Source organism: Alosa alosa, chromosome 3, assembly GCF_017589495.1.
Source record: "Alosa alosa isolate M-15738 ecotype Scorff River chromosome 3, AALO_Geno_1.1, whole genome shotgun sequence".
Taxonomy (NCBI): domain Eukaryota; kingdom Metazoa; phylum Chordata; class Actinopteri; order Clupeiformes; family Clupeidae; genus Alosa; species Alosa alosa.
In genome coordinates this window covers 16,220,372-16,235,759 of record NC_063191.1, presented here as the reverse complement: position 1 = coordinate 16,235,759, position 15,388 = coordinate 16,220,372, and the positions used below count along the sequence as shown (strand labels likewise).

Genomic DNA, 15,388 nt, shown 5'->3' with positions numbered 1-15,388 from the left:
AATATACATTACATTGGCCTTTGAGGCTGAACACCAGATTTTCTGCATCAATTGATGCATCAATAATTTAGTAAAAAGAAAACTCTGGTAGTGTTGCTACCATTCTCAGAATAACGATTAAAAGAAAAAGTATGCAGCAATTTGCAACAGCTTTAGACCAAAAGGTTACAGGTTAAGAGAATACAGGGAATAAAAGTCTTAGCTCCTTGTGAAATGCAGGTATATGCTTTCTTTTTGTCAATTGTTTTTAAATCACTTTAATTTGTGATTGGATTTGTATGAAAAGTGATATTGATAAAGTTTGATTGATGAACTGATTGATTGATCAATAGATGGATTGACAGATTGATAAACTGGTAACTGGATTGACAAATTGATAGATTAATGAATTGATTGATTGATGTATTGATTAACTTATTGATTATTTGATGTATTGATTAACTTATTGATTGATTAATGTATTGCTTGATTGATTGATTGAAGTATTGATTGACCGATGTATTGATAGATTGATAGATCAATAGAGTACCTGCGTGACTGGGATGTACAGGGGCTCGTCTGAGTTGAGCAGGGTGAGGTTCCCGTGGGGCTGCAGACGGCCCTCTGGCTTGGCCTTGCCGGTCTCCTTGGCCCGGTCGGCAGGCGTCTCTTTCAGCTCCTCTGTGTCGCTCAGACACTCGAAGAACTCGTCCTCGCTGTCGCTCCACGACTCCCATGATTTGCCGGGCGACACCTCGGCCGCCGCCGCCGCCGCCCCACCGGGAGACAGGCTGCTGGAGCTCTCCGTCGGCAGGCGCCCGTTCTCCGGGCCCGACACCTTCCGCTCCCGGGGACCCTCGGGGGAAGCGCCCTTCTGGCGGCTGTCGTCTCGGGCCCTCTTGCGCTCGATGCAGCAGTTCAGCATCTAGGGGGACGTGTAGAACACTGCTCGTTAGATCTTTTCACTTTCACAAGGGTGGAGTAGGCCATGCATACAACATGCATCTAACTACTGCATGCCAATGTGGGTGAGAGACAGAGAGAGAGAGAGAGAGAGAAAAAAGAGAGAGGGAGAAACAGACAGAGAGAGGGAGAAACAGACAGAGAGAGAAACAGAGACAGACAGATAGAGAGAGAATAAAGAGAGAGAGAGAGAGAAACAGAGACAGAGAGAATAAAGAGAGGAAAGGAGAGAATGAGAGAAGTGCTCCAGTTAAGCACTCCAGTTGATGACCAAACGGCTTGGGAAAGCTGATTGCTGATTGCAGTTAAACACATCTGCATCCCATTACAATACACACACACACACACACACACACACACACACACACACACACACACACACACACACACACACACACACACTGTTTCCGTCGCCTTCTCTTTGCCTTTATTAGTCATTTTCATCTTCATAGAGATGCAGTGTGGATAAGGATGCACCAAAACAAACCCAAATGGCAACCCAAGACGCAGGACACATGAGATGGCTTTTTCAGCTGAAGCTCTGGGTCGGCCAAAAGAATGCTAAAGATGCAATACCAACCTTAATGAGGCACTGTCAGTGCTCTCATTAATCACATTCCCCAAACCTCAACAAAATAAGTGCAAGCAAATGAAACAAGCGCTCACAACCACTACAACTTTAAAGGTACACTTCCTCATTCCTACAGGACACATCACATCACCCGACATACCTTGAACATGAACTAAGTGTGATATGAGGGCAGTGGTCACCTGTAGCTTCTGATGGAGGAGACAGCACCTGAGGTCCGGAGTCCCACTGGCCAGACTGAAAGAGAGGACCGCAGGAGAACATGAGTACAGGCTGCCAACACCTTTGAAGATTATGACTTTTGGGACTTTTTTGAGTGTACAGTGGGGATGCAACAGGAGGCGTGAGAGAGCGAGCGAGAGAGAGAGAGAGAGGGAGAGGTAGAGTGAGGTCGAGAGACGACTTCACGCCGGAGCCAGACATGGGCACCAGGCCCAGATGGGATGTGGGAAGGTAATGCCGCCACTATGCTGCGCTTTCCCCCCAGGAGTCAAACAACTTTAACGGCCAATGGACTTTGCCATACTGTGTGTGCGTCTCTTATGTGTCCATCATTTCGAGGTATTCGGAGTGGCTGTTTTAAGAGAGGGTTGCCGTTACCCGTAGACGAGGTAGTTGTTCTCCCAGCGGTAGCGCATCTCCAGCACAAACTCCTGCCAGAGGTGAGCCACCGCACGCACGCCCCCGTGGTAGAAGTTCACCATGCAGATGCACAGGGCCAGACGATGCGTCAGACTGTCTGAGGGCGCAGACTTGAACTGGTTGAATAAGTTCTGAGAGGGGGGAAGGAGAGGAGAGGAGAGGACTGAACTGAAGTGGCCTAGACTTAAAAGATCTTATAATGCTAAACTGAAATAATCTTACAATTTTAAATATTTACACTGTTCAATTATTCTTACAGAAAATGAAGGAGGAAGGGAAGGGAAAAAATGGGCATTTTTATACCTCAGCACCTACATTTGTAGTTAACTGTCAGATTTCCTTAAGTAGCTTTCTGGGGAGCTGAATTTTACTGAGCAATTAGTACAAAAATCCATCTGCCATAATCTCCTTATGTTAAATTCAAGCCTGGACTATACTGTGAATTCTAATGACAATTCAGCTGCAATGCCATCTTAAGCCTAAAGCTATAAATGCTGAAATATCTGCATATGCAATGACAAAAGTGATTTCTCATAAGCTGTGGGTTGCAGTGACAGTTTGTTTGGGGGATAAGCGATTTGCATGTACATAGTCATCCGGCTCCATCTCCTGCTCTGCTTTCCTGTCAGGGTTCCCCTGTTTGGCCTTGGCCGCGATTGCATCAGCAGGCTTGTCTGTTGCTGCATCTGGGAACAGATACTGACACACAAACAAACATAAACACAAACAGTGTAAACACCAGAACGTGTTGCCTAGTAATGGAGACTCTGGAGACTGTGTGTCACTCTGTCTAGGCTGTTTTCGATCTCTAATTTGTATCTTATTTCTTAATTCTTAACTTATTTACACATTTTCCATATGTTTTGTGTGTGGTTTTCTTTAATTATTTTATTTTGCATATTGCCAACTAAGTTACCCCACTGAGAACATAAACAACTGCTCTGGGCTTCAGAGCTAAAATAGCACATCTGGTGATGTAATAGTCTACTGCTCTGCTGCTCAAGACTAAATCCAACTTTAACTGTCTAGCTTCCTCATTCCATTGAGGAAGCTGTTCTGCTCAGCTGTCGGACGACTGGACATATTCCTCCTGCTCCTGATCGTTGCGGCAGCTGACCGGACGGTTGACAGACCGACTAACGAGTGGACAGACGTGTTGGGTGGCTGTATGCTATCAGTGGGGCATCTCCTGTGACCGTCTGCTCTGCCTTGACTGCAGACAGACAGAGTCGCAGAGTTTTTGTCATGACGAGCCTACAATGTTTACCGAGTGCATATTCACCGCCGCTGTCAATCTCAGCTTTGGCACTGTCCACCTCTGCAGTCTAGGGAAGCTCCACCTACGTCAGTGCACCGAGGTTCTGGATGTCAATTGACGTTGAAATGGAAGTGTCACTCCTACCAACAACAACACTACTGCTGCTGTTGCTGCTCTCCTTCCTTTCTGAGTTTGTCTGCCTCATTACCAGCCTACTGCAGAAGCCAGCCAAGACACTCACTTTCCTACAGACCGCCCTATGGTCAATCGCCAAGACACTCACCTTCCTACAGACTGGTCCAATGGTGAATAGCCAAGACACTCACCTTTCTACAGACTGGCCCTATGGTGAATAACCAAGACACTGACCTTTCTACAGACTGGCCCTATGGTGAATACTGTCATGTGATTTCCTTAGGCTAATTTGAGGTTAGTTGGACTTGTTTAAGACTTGTCCCCCCCCCCCCAACTGTTATATCAGTTTTCATAGTTACTTATATATGTATAGCAACCTTGGGTGTCATGAAAGGCACTTTTTAAGTTAAATGTAGTATCGATATTATTATAAAAGCCTACTACTGCAACAATAACTAGCAAGGCTCTCATTTTTTACCAGATCTCCTACTTGGCCTTCTGGGCCCTCAAAGACAGTATTTGCAGCCAGCTTCATGTCATTTCAGTGTGTAATCATCACGCTAATTCCTAACAATGGGTCTGTGTTTGTTTGTTTTCTCTCACCAGCAGGATGGAGTTGAGGACGTCGTTGTTGAGGGGTGACTCGTCAACACGCCTGTGGCGACGAATGCGCTTGCGAGCACTGTGCACCATGTTGGACACGGAGAGCTTGGACATGGGCACAGTCGTGGGCTCGGTCAGTTTGGACAGCGCGTGGCTTATGTCTGCGTTTTCTGACAAGGAAACAAACAAACACACACACGCACACACACACACACGCACACACACACACACACACACACACACGAGGTGCATGGAGTTCTGTCTTCAACAGTGATACAGGCTAAACAAATACAGACCCACAATGATATTCATAAATCAGATTCAGAGACTCAAAAAGAGGACTGCACCATAGCCAATCTTTGAGAAGAACGACATTAAACATTTAGTGATGAAAAAAGGACCTAGTGATTATTTAAATGATGAAAACAAACACCTAGGGGGCATGACCATGTTCGTTTTTTATCACGGCAATTCTCCCCCTCCCGTTCTGTCAAATTGTCGCTCGCCTGCTGTGTTGCAACCACCTTGCATATCACTGATATTATTCAGTGGTGGTAATCGCATTAAAATATGCGACATGTTTGGCGGAGAGCACTAAGCTGATGATTCAGTGTGTATTGCAGCCCATGACTCAGAGTGAGCGTCTCGAGTAAATGCACGCACACACACACACACACACACACACACACACACACACACACAGGGAACGGGTTGATCTGATGCGTTACCTTTGCTCTCCTCCTCCCCGGCGCTTCTACCCAGCAGTTCCTCAGTAGACTCCTTCAGCTGGCACAGCTTATAGAACTCCAGCAGGAACTCACCTAGCAACAGAGCAACATGGCACAGTACCTCAGCTCATTTCATTTAGAAACATTCAAGGTTTATGCATATAGTCAAACCAGACACAATCTACCTAAAGTAATTATTATCAAGTCTACAGTCATCATCCTCATCATAATCATCCTTAATCCCCCTCTCTGCCATCAACCACACAAACTTCAACTCTATTGTCCTCATCATCATCATCATCATCATCAAATCTACTATGCTATTCTTTGCTTGCTTGTTTGTTAATCAGCAGAATAACGTACAGACTACTAGGCCGTGTTCATAAAACTTGGCAGAGGAGTGTAGCATGGAGTCAATGAATACCCATACATAATGTTTTTGAGTGGATCCAGAACAAGATAGCAGATACAGCTATTTATTTTCATCTTTTAACCTGCAAGATACAACTTCCTCGGAGTGCCCTTCCAGTTAGATGGGTGTGAAGTTTCTTACCCAGCAAGCATTGGGGGTTATCCGCCTTGCGTACTCTCACGGACCAATGAGGAGCTTGAAGAGGATCCAAGTCACTGAGAAGAAACATGCACACAACACGCAAACCATTTTTACTCAACTGAACCACCATGTTGACAAAGTAGACAAAATAGTTAAGAAAAAAAGTTGTCAGCTAGGAAAAAAAATTGGACACAAAAATGCGTTAAGTAGCTATCATCGTCTTAATTAAAAGACCTTTAGATACAACTCCCTTCGTGTGTCAATTCCAATTAATATCCATTTCAACTAGGACTGCAGCCAAAGACAAGAAATAAATAGCATGCAGCTGGGATTGGGGCTGTGATTGCCAGTGTTGGTGCGGAATATATAAATACCACCATCAACCCTCTCAACTGCTCTCTCATCTGCTGCCCATACAAGGTTCCCTTTACATTATCTCCACTTTCTGGCCCTACTTGTTAAAAAGTGAAAAAATATGTCCGACACTCTTGAAAATAGAAACATTCTCTAACATCAGCAAGAACACTGGGTGCAGATGGGAGAGAAACTTGTGAAAGAGCACCGATGTGAAAAGAAAAAAAGGGGGGCAGATAACCGAGCCTGGTGTCACAAGACACAGATGTGGAAAGCAATTTACTGTGAATTAATTTCATCCCTCTCTCAATTTTTTCTTCACACAGCCTAACTTTGATGTCAAGTGTTCGAACAGTGTTGTTAAAGCCAGCAAGGTGTAGCAGGAGAGCAATTTAACATTAAGTAGATCATTCCTCACTCGTCAGTCACTTTGGATGAAAACATCTTCTAAATGAGTAAAGGAATACATGTAACTGTAAGTGTACATGTACATGGAACCTCCCAGACTCCAGTAAAGAGAAGAGAGGGAGGCCTTCATACACATGGTCATGTACTCACGAATACACATCGTTATCCACCACAATCCCCTCTGTCAAATGTGGCCAAGTGGTTGCAAGGTGGAGCTCACTGGAAAGGACACAGGGAAGACATCAAATACTTTAACTGAGAATATTCATATCAAGGACAATCAATGCAATAGAACATTTTTTAATCTAAGGGCAAGTGCAAGTACAATTTGATGGACTCTGATTGGCTGCGTTTTATCATTCACAAAATTGCTCTGAAAGTGATCCCCAACGATATCATTCTTCTTGTTGTTATCGTTTATGTGTGGACATTGTCCTTCATGTTAGCTGGGATGATACTTTTTGCTGTATCGTTATCGTTATAGTTATCGTTCTTGGTGTGAATGACCCTTAAGACTCCTGATAGTTTTTACACCTCAGCATCGATAAAGTACATACAGACACAAGTCACGTGTTACATCAATATTTCTGTAGTTCCTGGGGAAATGTCATTCTACAAAGTGGAGGGAGAGAGGACGGGAGGAGGGAAGAAAGAGAGAGCGATAGAGAGAAAAAAGAGCGATAGAGAGAAAAAGAGAGCGAGTGAGAGAGCAAGAGAGATAGAGAGCGAGAAAGAGAAAGAGAAAGAGAAAAAGTCAAACCTGATTGGATCCTCACAGGCCCCAAAAGGCAGCTTTCCAAACTCCACTCCACCCACCTCTCCAGCAAGGAGAGCATCGAAGTCTGCCATGAGAGCAACAGAACCATCTTACAACATATCTATACAGCCTACCGCTGTACTGCTCGTCTTTACGACACACAAATGCATTAGAAAAATCTTCACACAATAGTTAATAATTGGAGAATCTAATTGGCAGTAAGATTTTCATTGTATCGTTCATCATAACACTTTTATTTTCGTTCGCCAATTATTGGAGTCAATGATTTCTGTTCAAGGAATTAACTGCTGTTGCAAAGAAGTCTAACAACAGCAAACAACAGCAGCTGAGCTTGCGTGCAGCTGCGGCCATGAGCAAGGCGGTTCCTAACCCTACCCAACTCTCCCCACCAGCACCACTACCCCGCCCATCACCAGTACCATCACTCACTACTCACCAGGGGGCTGCTGTGGCCAGGAGTACTGCTGCCAGTCCTGAAGGATGTAGGTGAAGCGGATGGCAATGTTAATGGGTGGCAGCGGCGTCAGAGGGCAGCCCTGGTGGGTGTAGGAGAAGGTGAAAGGGACAAAACAAAGAGAGAGAGAGAGAGAGAGAGAGAGAGAGAGAGAAGGAGGAGGACAAACGTAAACAGTCTCTCTTTTGTTCGTTGGTAACGAGCTGAATGTGAAACGACACAGACAATCCGTTCAGAAAGCCTTGGTGGTTACACGAATAATGCACAACCTGCCTGCCAGGGTTAAATTAATTTAATATGCGCCTTTGTGGTTTTGTAATATTGTTTGAAACAAGACTGAGCATCTTTTGAATGTTAATAATATTCAAGAAGGGGCTCCACCCTTTAACCTGGGGACTCTATTAGCTCTCTCTGAGCGATGCCCTGCAGGTACATATGACCCGGCTCTTCCCGGAGCCACCCCCACCCCTCAGCAGATTCACGGCCCCTCTTTTGCGGTCTGCCATCTTGCGACAGCCCAGCGGTGTGACAGATGAGGGCAGTCACGGGGTGGTGCGGCTGAGCCCAAACCCAGCACCTTTGGCTCACAGCTACTCATATGTGAACAGCATACCATTTATCAAGCTGAGGACACCTCCAGCTACTGAGTTTTTGGGTGGGAGGCTTGTGAACTCTTTCTTAGGTGCTACATTCAGGTGAATAAACCAACAGTGATGGATTATTGCTGCGACAGAGGGGTGTATATGTCTCAATTTTTATCCATGACCTAGGTGGGGAGGAGTCTAGCATAAATCTCCAGCACAAAAGAAATGCATGTTAAGCTTACACAGTGTCCAGACAGTGATTTGTCTTACAATTTTGGACTTGAAGATGTCCAGGAGTCCGGCGAGATGGTTGTACTGGCTGGGGACCTTGCGAAGGTGGACCATCTCGAAGTCGGTGCGCACACCCGAGCCCTGGCATTCACCGGTGTACATGCGCCGCCATTTCTGCTGGATCTGCACGAACACCGGCACCTGGCTGGAGACAAAAGGACACGCCCGGTGAACAGGTCTACAGTCCTGTGTGTTAAACCTGAGGAAGATAGCGGCCGCAGCATCCTAACATTGACCAATGTGTGCAAGAGAATCATGTCATCAAGAACTGGTCAAGGCCACTGTAACTCATTTCACAAACTGATATTTGATGACTGCAATTCAAAGGCAGAATTGAGGGTTGCGTCTCTCTGTGCTTCTGTAGCCCAACACTGCCACCTGGTGGCAACCTTACAGTGGTAGCTTTGAAAAAAATGGTTATCATTGGTGTGCATTTCCAGTACAAACCTTTATTTCTGCATTATGTACACCATTTTCTCTAGACAGCTTCCACTGAAATCAACTGCAGACATGCTTCTGATCCAACATCCACTACACCTAAAATGAGCATAGATCGTGATTGCCTCTAAAACTCAGGCCCTCCAAGAGCATCTACATATTACAGTCAGGTGGGGTTATATAGTCTGCAGGAAGCTATGAGTCATTAACATAACAATACAGGCAATAGTTTTTTTTTTTTTTTTTGACACCAACAAAAATAAATGTTTCTAGACTTGCAATAAGCACATTTGAGGATACATAACTGCTATATAACTGCAATTCTGTTCATCAATAGCTTTACCTATTTTATTGTATTGTTATGCATTACAGTATATTATATGCAAAACCAACAGCAATTGCCTACAATAAGGATACAGAACAAATAATATCTGGTATCACCTTTAAAACAGTTTATACTTCCATATTATAGCAGTCAGCCTATAAACATCCTTTTTGTCAAGTAAATTAAGACCCTTTGGCTGTTTGGAAAGTTGTAGATCAGGCGTCATGTACTCAGAATGGCTGCACAGATGTTCAGCCCGATCCCACCTGCGTGGCCCAAGGACATCGGCTGACACACAGGGGCACGTTGCCAGGGCGATGCTTTCATCTTCTGCCTCAGTTGCTAAGTGAAATGTCACAACCTATTGAAAGCATGTTGCTTTGGAAGCCAGCAGGCTCGACCACAAAAACCTCAAAAACATTGTGAAACCAGGCTTACACTGGGTTTTTATACTAGTATTTGACTCCCATTGTCACAGACTGTCTGTCTGTCTGTCTATCACAGACATAAAAACCACCCAGCACTGTGTCCCCAACCAACTCGGTCTTCCTCCCCCAGTGAGCTCAACTACTTTCATGCTCACTTTGACCAGGGTAAAAAGGTCATCCTTAAGCCAAATACACCACCCGATGAGCAGATTCTCCCACTCTCGATCTCAGACGTATGCTCCACCTGTACAAGGTCAATGAACAGCAGCTGGGCCTAATAAATATACCTGGCCAGGTGCTTCATATGTTGCACAGACTGAACCACCTACATTTTTCAATATATTATTATAAATAATAATAATAATAATAAATATTATTATAAATATAAACATATCATATATCATCATAGCATATAACTGTCAAATGTACACATGCTGTACAATACATGCAGCCTTATATTTGCATTCTATATCCTTTAAGTGTCCTTCAAAGACACCAAGGGGAATAGTGAAACTCCCCTTATCTAAGCTGCCGAAAGGATGCCAGCCAAACTTGTAATGAATGGTTCTGGGGCGGGTTTCCAAGAAGCTTCTATAATTTCAGAGCTTTGTTAATCTTTCGTTATTGATATACCAGCCAGGTTCATTCCCACTAAGCTCATTAATAGTCTCAGATCATTCCTTCTGGGACGTTGTTTATCAGTTGACAAACCATGTTTCTTTGACGTCCTCCTCCTCCTCCGCTTCTAATTAAAAATCCTTAATTTAAGGGATAAAAACATAATCATACGGAAGACAAGCACACACAGCAATCGCTGCAGAGGAATTAATAATGAACCACATGCTGAACATCACATCTGCAATAAACAACCCTTGCAAGGTCTCCCCTTGTCACCACGCATTTGTTATTTGAAACCCATTGATACAGGGAGATCTAGGCTTTCCGATTCTGAGATATGTATGATAATCTAAAAACAGCCTCCGAAACACTTTCCAGTGAATTTAAGCCTTTAACTATACAGACTAGTGGGTAGTTCATGTTGACATGACAAGAGATAGAGGCTTCAGCATTCAGAAATGACGTAAGATGTGGTTTTGTTTGAGAATGTTAGATATGGTTTTGTTTGAACAAGGTACAGTAGGACTAGAGGCAAATAAAATAATGTTTTCTCATGATGAGTTTATACTGCCACATAACACATGATAGCTATAATTGCATCTTGGCTTGTTGATAGACTTCAAACTTTGTCCCATCATTCAAATTAGGACCCAACCACTTTATCACATTAACACTATCATTTTGACCACTTAGTTGTTAATTTAGTCAACTGACCAAAGCATTTTATTAGCTGCAATCTACATTAAGATGTAGACCTGACATGCATCACTTCAGAAGACATTGTGGGTGTGTGCGTTACGGAAGGCAGCTGCCTGCTGCCTCACTGCCTTCAACTGTCTAACGAGTCACTTGTCAAGGCATCAAGATAGTAGCTATGAACTTTCTTTCAGACGGTGTAGCAGGATAACAACACAGAAACGCTATTGCCAGGCTACCGACAGCTGACCTAATCAGTAAGAGATGAAGCAGAGACATTCTAAAGAATCTTTGATTGAAGTCAGCACACGCTGGCAAAATTCGGCAAAACAAAGGCATCTTAGCAGGCAGCATTTTATAGAAATATTTGATTCGGATATGCCTGGCTGCCACCTAATGCTATCTTAGAAAGCAGGATTTTGTTTTCAGTTTCAGACATAGTCATTATGATAATTGCACCATGCTGCTTACCAGCCCGTGTTCGCCAGTGCGATGGATACTGAGCTGAGGAGCAGATTACACTTGGACTCGCTGATAATCGCCTCGCAGTTTGCCCCGGGAGAGATGGTCACAAACTCACGCATACCGTACCTGGAGACAAACACAAACATAAACAAATGATGTAACCTCATGCCCAATTCATCATTCAACAGATTCAGGACTGACCTGATGTGCTCTGTCTTTGCCCCACATTATAAAAGACTGTTTGGGTATGGACACTGAAATGTTACACTGTTTATCAAAGTTGACCTCCACCCCCCAGCTATGACCCCTAGAAAAAGGTTACGGGTTTGTATCAGTTTAAATCAAGTCAGTTTGGGCTCATAGTGGAGTTCGCACCATCGGACGAGGCAGTGGGCTCTGGGAGGGAAGTCATTGTTCATGCAAAGCAGGTCCTGCATGGCCGCAGGGTATGCATCTGTGAGAAAAACAACGGAGGACAGATCAAGGACCGACCTACAAGTTCAGCACTGTCTTCTGGAAGGAATGCATTACTTATCTACATTAATATTTACATATCTTAAAACAGTCAAAAGACAAACGTGCAGATAAACATTTACGATCGTACAATCAAACGTCCATGCACTTTCATGCAGTCATATACTCATTCAGAAAGAAAGAAAAACACATAAACAATGCTTCACCACAAATAACTGACAACATTTAGCAACACAGAAAAAATCCTGATAGTGTGAAATATTAACACGAGCTATTAACATATTCCACAATCCCAAGGCAAAATCCAAAGCTGACCCTTATCAGTAGGTTCTAGTTTCAAGTAACCACATGAGTCTTATTGAGGCAAATAATCAAAAACGACTTTTTCCAACTTGAAGGAGGTAATCAGACTGTCAGCCAGAAAATATACTACTCACCACGGAAAATGTGGGATGGATAAGCTTATTAGCTTATTACCTTGTCTAAACACGGACTGACTTCTCATAAGTAATCGAATGTGTACAGTAGCTGATCTTTCCTCCATATAGCAACTGACAAAAAGCATGCTTAGATTTTATCTGATCGATGACACCATGTTCATGCCCAATGCATTTACTTGCTTTCCTAAATAAACCCTTTTGCTTTCTCCTCACACAATATGCATCTCTATTAAAAAAAAACTAAAACTGTACTGTACTGCAGTATACTTCTATAAGTGCTGACCATAAATAAAGTATTTCTTCTCAAAATGTACCCTTATCACTAGACTTGTTCACCAACTATCCTATAACTGAGCATTATACATCTGACTGCCATTAATGTTGCCAGTACAGAGGCCCAATCACTCATCATGATGTGGGTAACTGTTCTCATGATTGTGCTTTCGTGAACTGCTATACCTTCCTCCGTCTCCTCTTTGCCCTCATTTTCCGGAGTCTCCTGCTTAAGATAATTGTGTGCGATGGAGAATTTGAAATCTGCAAAGTTGATCTCCTGACTCTTCTCCTCCCATGTGCCGCTCGTGTAATCTCCCTGGAGACAAGTGACACAGAGGAATGACACAGACAGACAGTCACCATGCAAATAAATGCCTATGGTTTGATAAATATCAAACATGATCCCATGGGCATCCTTCAGAGAAATGCTACATCGTCACTTTATATTTTAGTTAGTGTGCATTATTGTGTGAGTTGTGAAGAGTAGCTGGTTAGGTTATGCAAACATGATCCTTTGTTGACATAACATCCAAATATTGACTGTATGTTAACACAGCACTCTTTCATGCAAACTCTCGATTGCAAGAAATGCTACAAAACAGGCAGGATGGACGCGCATACAGAGGGCAAAAAAGACAGACAAGTCTCAAAACATCTTTAGATTTGTTTATGTATATATCCAGGACTCTACAGACAAATGTGCAAAAGGTGCAACAAAAAGTGCAAAGTGCTGTGCAAACGTTTCAGTCCATGACATTCCTCAATGCTATAAAAACTTATCAAAAGAAGCCAATTTAAAAAAGACCCATCATCAAGTTAACCAACCTTTTCTGGGGGTTTTCCAGCAATACTCCCAATGAGTTTCCAGTCATTTAGGACTTCCTCCACTCTTGATACAAACCTTAAAATATAAAAGACCATCAGCATGCACACACAACCATCTCCAACCAAGCCTCTATTTGATGCACCAACAGGCACTTTCGAACACAGATGAAACATGACTCAACTTAAACTACTTTCCTAATCTTGCCAAAAATATTTTTTTTCCAAATATATAGTAAAATAAGTATATTTACAAAAAAGTTTATTTTTCTCAGGACTGCCACAAACAGCAAATACTTACCATCATTAGATAGGATTTCAGGAAAATGATGCACACAACACATAGTACAAATTCTCTATGCCTAATTACACTGGCTTGCAGATTATCCAGTAGTGCCTAGAGTCAACAATACATTGTCAACAACACAGGTACCACATTGGTGCTTAAGGAAACACATGGAAAGTGTGTTTTCAGCACAACTGTCTTTGCAATACATTTGGGGTAGCCGTGGCTGACTGGTTAGGGCTGCGGGCTTGTAACCGAAGGGTTGCCGGTTCGATCCCCCGACCAGTAGGTGGGGGAAGTGGTTGAGCACTGCTCTCCCATGCCCACATCCACGGCTGAAGTGCCCTTGAGCAAGGCACCTAACCCCTCATTGCTCCCCGAGCGCCACTGTAGCAGGCAGTTCACTGCTCTGGGTTAGTGTCTTCACTGTGTGTTCACTGTGTGCTGTGTGTGTTTCACTTATTCACGGATTGGGATAAATGCAGAGACCAAATTTCCCTCACGGGATCAAAAGTAGTGATGGGCAAATGAAGCTTTGGTGAACCACTAAACCACAGCAGTGTGAAGCTAGCAACACTAATGAAAAAATCCAATATGGCTGCCACATGTCGATTTTTCAAAATAAAAGTCCTTACCCAAACCAGTTTATGTAACCAAAATGATTGGTTTGCTAAGGACTTTTATGTTGAAAAATGTATGTGTGACGGCCATCTTTTTGCTTTTCAGCTAGTGTCGCTAGGTTCACACTGCTGTCGTTCAGTGGTTCACCAAGGCATCATCATCATTTGCCCATCACTAATCAAAAGAGTATACTTAAAAAAAATATATCACAGTGTCTTGGGGAGAACTACAAGCTCTTTGCCAGCCACATATTTGAACAGCTGCAAAGGATCACTCAGGAACACACAACAAAAAAAATATCTGACACGACAATACTGATATCTGTTCTGTCAACTATGCAGACACCACAGTCTGACGTACCCATGCGTTTGTAACAAGCCTGAAATGCTGGCCTATAAAGACAGGCTCAGACTAGACAACATTATTACAGTACACCTCGTCGAACAGCTGTCTAGGTACTTAACTATATCAATGTTATGTGGAATTTAGCTAATTGCTAGCTCACTGAAAAGATTGCTAGAAAGATTGCTGACTAGCTTGTTGTTATTGGTTAACGTTAGATCAATGTAGAAATACTTAGTGACATCCTGTTAACTTGTTGTTACTAACGATCCAAGCCAACTGCTTGCCCATAAGCAAATTGACAGTTCTTATAAAACGATAGACAACCACGGACAGTCGCAGCATATCGTTCAAGAACGAACCGTTTTATTTATCCCAGATTAACGTTAGCAGTTGGACTTTCCACATGACGGTCTAGTAAAACCGTAGCCTTAAAGCTGCAAGTAACGTTATTTTGGTAAACTACAAATGTATAGTACAACTAATGTGCTTGTCTATCAAACAATGTTATCTATGCATCCAGCCAGAGTATGACAACTGTAACAAGTTAGCAAACGATTGCTGGTTAGCTCAACAATTTTCTCCACCTATCTTACCTCTCCCACTCCGACGCGGTGGTGAAGTCCGTGATCTCAAACACTTCCGACTCAGGCTGCAATGACGAAGGAATTGAGTTTTAATCATATATTTAAACTGACATCGATTGAAAGTGACATTATAAATGCATAAAGGAGAACTAGAGTAATATATCACTAGAAGAGCCACATCACTCACATCACTGTCAGCCGCCATCATGGATTCCACTGTTTACTTTCTGCCTCTACGTTGCATTGTGGGA

General features: G+C 43.1%; 1 protein-coding gene across 1 annotated transcript in view; it reads right to left on the bottom strand.

Annotated features, from left to right (window-relative positions):
- The window catches only part of rab3gap1 (RAB3 GTPase activating protein subunit 1), a 33,200-nt gene extending 17,815 nt beyond the window's left edge, over positions 1-15,385 (bottom strand). The window contains 17 exon segments of the mRNA XM_048238843.1: positions 530-904; positions 1,714-1,768; positions 2,132-2,304; positions 2,762-2,872; positions 4,170-4,339; positions 4,898-4,990; positions 5,451-5,524; positions 6,363-6,431; positions 6,973-7,054; positions 7,427-7,526; positions 8,299-8,464; positions 11,296-11,415; positions 11,665-11,743; positions 12,663-12,795; positions 13,305-13,380; positions 15,147-15,202; positions 15,325-15,385. Coding sequence (XP_048094800.1) covers positions 530-904; positions 1,714-1,768; positions 2,132-2,304; positions 2,762-2,872; positions 4,170-4,339; positions 4,898-4,990; positions 5,451-5,524; positions 6,363-6,431; positions 6,973-7,054; positions 7,427-7,526; positions 8,299-8,464; positions 11,296-11,415; positions 11,665-11,743; positions 12,663-12,795; positions 13,305-13,380; positions 15,147-15,202; positions 15,325-15,345 — 1,953 coding nt within the window. The 5' untranslated portion in view covers positions 15,346-15,385.
- Between the last annotated feature and the right edge of the window lie 3 nt (positions 15,386-15,388).